Source organism: Phocoena phocoena, chromosome 16 (genome assembly GCF_963924675.1).
Source record: "Phocoena phocoena chromosome 16, mPhoPho1.1, whole genome shotgun sequence".
In the NCBI taxonomy this organism is placed as follows: Eukaryota; Metazoa; Chordata; class Mammalia; order Artiodactyla; family Phocoenidae; genus Phocoena; species Phocoena phocoena.
This window is the reverse complement of record NC_089234.1, coordinates 15,392,900-15,400,672: the sequence shown is the minus strand read 5'-3', so window position 1 is coordinate 15,400,672 and position 7,773 is coordinate 15,392,900. Positions and strand designations below refer to the sequence as shown.

At 42.8% G+C, this 7,773-nt stretch overlaps 1 protein-coding gene across 1 annotated transcript in view; it reads left to right on the top strand.

The window, feature by feature from the left end:
- The first annotated feature begins 751 nt into the window (after nucleotides 1-751).
- The window catches only part of FHIP2A (FHF complex subunit HOOK interacting protein 2A), a 32,926-nt gene continuing 25,904 nt past the window's right edge, over nucleotides 752-7,773 (top strand). Inside the window, exon 1 of the mRNA XM_065894036.1 lies at nucleotides 752-969. Coding sequence (XP_065750108.1) covers nucleotides 925-969 — 45 coding nt within the window. The 5' untranslated portion in view covers nucleotides 752-924. The remainder of the gene's footprint in view (nucleotides 970-7,773) is intronic.

Below are 7,773 nucleotides of genomic sequence, written 5' to 3'. Positions count from 1 at the left end.
TAGAAAATGCTATACTGAATGCATTTTCTAACTATCAAACATGTTACAAATTAATAACTGAATCATCTTACCATTTGTCCATCTGGGGCTTCCTGTTTTAATGTTGAATAAATAAATAACTAAATAAAATAATAACAACGACAACAACAATAAAAATAATAATAAAGATTTACAGTTAGCAAAGTCATTTCATCTGCATTAGTGGATTTGTTCTAATTCTTAGCATTTAAACCCACGGTTCCTGTTTGCCTTGGGAATACTGTGCTTTTTCTTACCGGTCTTGCAAATCTGCCCTTAAAAGAAGAACCTCTGAATTTTATATACATACATGTCTACGGTTTCATACAAAATCGGCATGTTAACTTCCATCGGAGAAACAAAGTGAATGAGAACGGCTGAATTTTTAAGACGTAAGAATGACCGTATCGCCGTAAGAGGGAGGCGGCTGCGCCCAGGCCCGACTCCCGCCCCAGGCAGGCCGCGGCCTCGCTGTGCCTCTCCCGCCCCCGCGGCGTGTGCCCCCGCGGCGCAGGGCCGGCCTGGCCAGGCTGGGCGCCCCACCCCCGGGCCACGGCGGCGCCCCCTGCAGGCCGCGGCGGGCAGAGCGGGCGGAAGGAACCCGAACCGAGCTGCCACCGTGTCCGAGCGGGAGCCGCCGCCGCCTCCGGAGTGTCGCGGGCCCGGAGTCCGCCTGGAACGCCCTTCTCACCGCCCGCCACGTCGCAGCGCCCGCCGGAGCCGCCTCGCCGCCCGCGCACACCCGAAGCGGCCGGGCCGGGCCCGCCTCGGCCCTCTGCTCGTCCTCCCCGCCCCGCACCGGCCTTCACTCTGGAGCGGCCCCGGCAGCCGCAGCAGGGGCGGCGGCGGCGGATCGAGGAGCTCTCCAGGTCGTCCCGGGAGAGGCTGCTGCAGTCCCGGGACAGGATGTTCTCCAAGTTCACCTCCATCCTGCAGCACGCCGTGGAGGCGGTAAGGCCTCGGGCTGCGGGCGCACGACAGGCCGGGGATGGCGGCCGGCCTACGCTCCCCCGCCGGCCCCGGGAGAGCCCGGCGGCCTCGGCCCGGCCCTCGGCGTCCCCGGCCCCGTGGAGGGGCGAGGCCCGGGGCGGGCGCCGCGGGGTCGTGCGGGCGCCGGGGCCTCGGGCCTGGCTCCGAGCGGACCCCCTGCTCTCCTTCCTGCTCCGGGCCGGCGTGGAGCCCTTTCCTTCGCTCAGAAGGGTGGGCGGGGGTCCCCGGCAGGACCGGCCCCCCGGCCCGGGTCGGGGGTCGCCCGATTCCTCCGGTGGGGACAGGGGAGTCGGGGAGCACCTGACAGGGCCACAGGGCTGTCCCCCGGACTCCCTGGCCGTTAACCTCAAGTGGTCAGCGTTGACCAAGACAAAAGAAACGGCCTAACACTGCTTGGGTTTGTTTTGTTTTGGGGGGTGGGGAGGCAGGAAGGGGTGCTCTTGCCGGGGGCGCGGCTCTGGCGAGGAAGCAGCCCACCCGACCCGGTTTCGTAGTCTGGCCAGCTCTTGCTTCACAGGCCTTGCGGCCGAACTCAGCTGGACCTTACTGATTGATGTGAAATAGGCGTTTGGAGGGTCTCATCGAGGGCGCTTTAGACAGCTTCCAAGCCCTCACACAGCACCGGGACCATCTGTTTCCTTTCACCTCTTCTTTCCTGGACGCTCGTCGTTTTTCCTGCAATTGTACCCTCCTTTGAGGATTTTAGACACAAGCATAGGGAGACATTACTCAAATATCCTAACACTAATAAAAGAGAAGTAACTAACAGGAAAATGTCTTCCTGCTGTTTCAGTGAAAGGGGTCGAGTTGCTTTACTCTGGTTGTTTTGCTTTACGCTGGCAGAATTGCCCAAATTGAAAAATGCACCCTGTGAAGTTCATAACAAGTGCAGTTTTGCTAGACGTGTTACTTTGCTAGTTTTAAAAATGTCATTCTCTTTCTATGTTCAGTTTGAGTGATACAGCACATTCAAATCTACACAACTTTAAGGAAAAAACAAAACAAAACCCAATTACAATAGAACAGTTTTTATGGCCAGATAAAAATAAAATGGATTTTTAAAACTCAGTAATGGAAACAAAACTTCGGTACAATTTTTAAGTGCTGTGTGGGAAATGTTTAAGAGTCATTTTAGCTCTCCTACAAGTTCTTGAGAAAATGAGTGTATCAAATCAAGCAAGACAGGGTTTTTCATAGATGAAGAGCAGTATTACTCATGAGGGAGATGACAGTTTTAGACTTTAAGGCAACTTTTAATTTTCCTTTCTTGGCTTCTACACAATCAATCTACAGCACCTTATTGTAAGAATTTAACTGAAATTTATAAAGGAATAATATAAAATTGGCATTTTATATTATTCCTTAACTTAAAGTACCAAGAATCATTTAATTTTTAACACTCACTACAGCTAAATACTGAGATAATTGGAAATAAAAGTTTATTACATTATTTATATTCTTTACTAATTCAGGCTGATATTTACAGAAATAAGTAGTTAGAGAAAGAAAGATGGCTTTCATGCTCTCCCAGTAAAGACTCATTTTTGTCCAGAGGCCTGTGTTCTCTGTCTGCGTTATCTTTTTATAACTGTATGTGTTAGCATCTACCAGATTATCCATGTAAATTGTCTGACTCTGGCTCTGTAATATCCAGGTTCTCTACTTTGCTGAGGTTAGTGAGCAAAAGTTAAGAATGGATTATATTCACCTGGTCTTAGGAGTTAATGCACTGCATTTAGAAAAGTAATGTTTTTATTTGCTTAGCATTATTGTTTTCAGCTGTGATACTTCCCAGTTTACCTTGATAAGAGGTTAAATCTTATGAAAAAATTTTGGCATACTTTTTTTTTTCCCCTTTTAACATTCTCTTGGGAATGAACTCATATGTAATGCTGAATAAGCCACCTTTGTGGTATTTGAAGAATATTTTTTTTTCCTAGCCCAAAATTGGTTTACATTTATTCAGTTCTCTTTCTTTATTTGCTTGACATTTTTTTCTGTGTACTAATCTTACCATTCCTCAGTTTATTTCATTGGCTTTTCTCTGTACTCCTTTTAGTTTGTATGCCCAATTAGCATTTTCTGATACAGTATTGCAATTATCATAATTATCAGGATTCTACAACAGAGATGGGAGATAATCCTATATGCAGATGCTGACATGACCTTTTTTCAGTTGTGTCATTATGTGAATCTCTAATGTTTTCTCAACCGTTTTGGTATTATTACTTCCTAGGTTTCTTTCTTTCTTTTTTTAAAATTAATTTATTTTTGGTTGCCTCGGGTCTTCGATGCTGCGTGCAGGCTTTCTCTAGTTGCAGCGAGCAGGAGCTACTCTTTGTTGTGGTGCGCGGGCTTCTCATTGCCGTGGCTTCTCTTGCTGTGGAGCACGGGCTCTAGGCACAGGGGCTTCAGTAGTTGTGGCTCGTGGGCTCTAGAGCGCGTAGGCTCAGTAATTGTGGCGCACAGGCTTAGTTGCTCCGCAGCATGTGGGATCATCCTGGACCAGGGATCGAACCCGTGTCCCCTGCATTGGCAGGCGGATTCTTACCCACTGTGTCACCAGGGAAGTCCCTCCCTAGGTTTTTTGATTCAATTGGATCAGCCTTCCAATGGTTTTTTAGGGTCAACCAGGTACATATTCATTTAAATGGGGTTTAAGTGTAGAGTTTTCCTTATTGTTTAATTAATGGTTTCTTCACATTTCCTGTTAACTACTTAACAAGGATGAAATACAACTAAGATATTTTCAAAGATCAGTATTTGAAGATGTGTTATTAAGCTGATAGACTGCATTTTGAATTTAGGAGAGAAATTCACACCTTGATCAAAAACAAAACCTGTAATGTAACTCTTGCCTCCTGTTTCAGAAATGACAGTTTTCCCTCAGCGTACAAATGATTGGCCAGTAAGAGTTATGAAATGAATCTGTTCTTTTAGCCAGTTGCCACATGTCACACATCTGAAATCAGGCCTCCCATGTAGTTCTGAGGTGGATTATTTTAGTACAGCTTCTCCAAAGGATAAATAAAACACCTTCCAAACAATTCAACATTTGTTGAGGGCCTTTGTCTATGTGAGGTTATCTGCCAGGGACTAATATCTTTTAAATTCCAGTCAGTTCCATCCTTGAGGGCAGATTTACTCCAAGAGGATAAAGGGCAGTGTCAGGAAAGAAAGTTTCATCTACCTTAACTAATTAATTCAATGGAAGTCATCTTTCAGAACTTGAATGCAACATTTTCTTTTTAAATTATAGTTTGAGTTAATGATGATTGTTGGGACCAACAATTCCTTAAAAACCTATTTTGCACTAGGAATTAAAACATCAGATGAGGGCTTCCCTGGTGGCGCAGTGGTTGAGAGTCTGCCTGCCGATGCAAGGGACACGGGTTCATGCCCCAGTCCGGGAAGATCCCACATGCCGCGGAGCGGCTGGGCCCGTGAGCCATAGCCTGCGCGTCCGGAGCCTGTGCTCCGCAACGGGAGAGGCCACAACAGTGAGAGGGCCGCGTACCGCAAAAAAAAAAAAAAAAAACAAAAGAAACAAAACATCAGATGGAACATATGTAGTGTTTTCTTAAGTGTATTCTTTTCCAACAAGTGATCTTTAACTTTAGTCCTTTAGTCGTTCAGTAAATATTTTATGAGCCCACCAAGAAAGCATGGCGCAGTGTGAGTTCACAGTGAGAATACATTGGGAGACAAAACAAAACACTGGTTAAAGTACAAGCAGTGCACAAGAGTGTGGCCTGGCCCCTAGAGCCAGTCAGAGCAGGGTTCCAGGCTTGCCTGTGTCCCTTGCTTTTTCACTAGACAAGTTACTTAGTCTTTGTACATTTCCTCACTGTAAAATGGAAATAATTGTATCTATCTGATAGAATTGTTGTGAAAATTAGAAAGAGATTGTATATATGAAGTGCTTAATGCAGTGCCTGGCACATAGTAAGTGCTTAATAAATGTGAATCATTATTATTATTATTATCTGGATGATTGTTCAGCCAGTGAGTTCTATAGGAGGAGGGGAGTAAACACTTAGGGTTGGAGTAGTTGCAAAAGGCTCCCTGGAGGAAGTGAGACTTGAGCTGGTCTTTGGAGAGGCAGAGAAGATAGGATGGGCGTCCGGAAAGTTGCAGCAGAGAAGAAGCATTTTAAAAGATCTGGGCATGGAATGTTCATGATACATGTGAGACTGCAGATGTGGCTTTGAGAACACTCGTTCTCATCTGAGTTATCAATGTAGGTAGGTCCTTTTGTGTGGTAGGCATTTTGGAGAAAGAGAGTCCAGGTTTCTAATTACAAGTAGTGTTTCCTTGGGCAGGTCAGTTAATGACTCAGGGTCTTAGAGTTTATTGTGAGAATTTAAGAGCACATGGTAAGTGTAAACTTTGTAGCACTGTGCCTGGCACATAACTACTCATTAAATGGTAGCAACTGCTGCTAATTCACTCAGTAAACGGTACTGAATGCTTACTATTTGCCATCATTGACTTGGAAACTGGGGATTCAGTGATGAGCAAGATGATATAATCTTTGTAAACTCACTGAGTTTACAATCTAGTGGAGAAGATGGGTAACTCGACAATTACAAACATGGGATAAGGGCTGGGAGAGAGTGAGCAGTCAGTCAGGGAGCGGGTGCCACAAAGTGTTCGGAAAGGACCGTAACCTCGGCAGGAAGTCTGGCAAGACTTCACAGAGAAAGTAATATCCAGGTTAGATATTCAGGTCAGTTTTTGGTCGAGATAGTGATCGATCGCATGAATTTTCAAAAATTTAATCTCTGTATTGTAAGAAGTTAACTCAAATTAGAATCCCCTCATGCTGATTCACACATCTTTTTTTTTTTTAACCCAGAGCATAAATGTTTTTATGTAATGATAAAGCCTATATTTTGCATGTTATAATTTGAAATGAAAGAGGCAAGTTTACTAGGAAGTTTTACTTAAATAAGAAAATTTATTCATGTTTGAACAAGATTGTTACTAAATTATTAGCAACTTAGAACTGTTTCACTGTCTCTGTAAATAGGTTTCTTATTTAAAGCAAATTTCTGCAAGAGATTCACAAGTAAGCAACACCATCCTGCTTTGAATTTGACTGTAACAGCAAAGGCCCCGACACAAGTCATTTAAGACCTCTGATTTAGTAACTTTCCTTGTAAATAGAGTTAAATCCCGTGGGTGAAATAATGTGGAACAAGGATGCTTTAATTCCATATATGCCCTGGAAATTCCCTTGGAAAAGTTTAACAAGTCATAATATTTACACATAAGAAAGTAGGTATATTTTTTGAAACACCAAATTTCATTTGGGTTTGTCCCAATTGTTAATACATAATTAATTAATAATAATTGTTAACACTACATAAAGTTGGTGTGTAAAAAACCAGGCCCAAAAAACAAGATAAATTTTATGTGTTTTGAGGAAGATTCTAAAAATAAGTAGCTGATTAAAACAGACTTTTTAATCTAAAAATTTCAGGAAGATTATTTTTCCAAGTTAATTCTTTCTTTCCTTTTTTTCTTTTTAATTGTTTTCTCAATCTCCTACAAGTTATTTCTTTCCCCATGTTCTTGAAGTATATAATCCCAAAGGTTTTAACTCCTTTGTTAAAGATCTTAAAGTCTTTTAAAATTTTTCATAGCATTCTATTTGGAAATGAGATGAATATTTACATTTTCTTAATTCAGTACTCTTCAGAGTGGTACGAATACACACATATGAAAAAGCTAGCATTAAGATGTTGATGGTTGCTGAAAATTTTTCAGGTCCATTTTCTTCCTAAGTACAGTTCATCTTCTGGATTGAAACACTTAAGACATCATGACCAATATTTATAATTTGCTCAAGAGTTTGGAAATTGTTGTGACAGGGTTTCGAACTTTGAGGTCCCTGCAGGAGACTCCAAGAAATCAAAATGGAACAAGTAGAAGTATAGGAGTGACATGACCTCTTAGGTCATCTGTTTAGATGAATATATGAAAATGGACGATTATGCTGCCATAGTTTAGGTTCCCAAAATAGAAACCTATTTGTTCTTTTTTTTTTTAATAAATTTACTTATTTTACTTATTTTATTTTTGGCTGTGTTGGGTCTTCTTTGCTACACGTGGGCTTTCTCTAATTGTGGCAAGCAGGGGCTAATCTTCGTTGCGGTGCGCAGGCTTCTCCTTGTGGTGGCTTCTCGTTGCGGAGCATAGGCTCTAGACGCATGGGCTTCAGTAGTTGTGGCTCGCAGGCTCTAGAGTGCAGGCTGAGTAGTTGTGGCACACGGGCTTAATTGCTCTGCGGCATGTGGGATCTTCCCGGACCAGGGCTCGAACCTGTGTCCCCTGCATTGGCAGGCAGATTCTTAACCAATGCGCCACCAGGGAAACCCGAAACCTATTTGTTCTTAAGAAAACTGGGTCAACTCTGTACTTTCTGACCAGAATTTATTGATGATACTAGGACTGAGAGAGAGTTCTCTCTCTCTTTCTCTCACTCTTTTTAAGGACAAGAAAATGTTTTAGAAGGTACATCAAATCTTTTTCTATCCATTTAACACCTATTTGAAATACTTGTAAATTTGCTATGAGATGGCTGAAGGGATATAATTTTGGTCTTAAAACTTCTGAAATAAATTTCAAAATTAAAATGTAAAACATTTTTGACTTTGTGGAATTTAAATTGGTAGTGTCTTGTTCATGTAGTTATTTTGCTAAAAATATGCACTGCCTAATCTAGGCTTAAAAAGAAAAGATTCACTTCTGTATGTCATT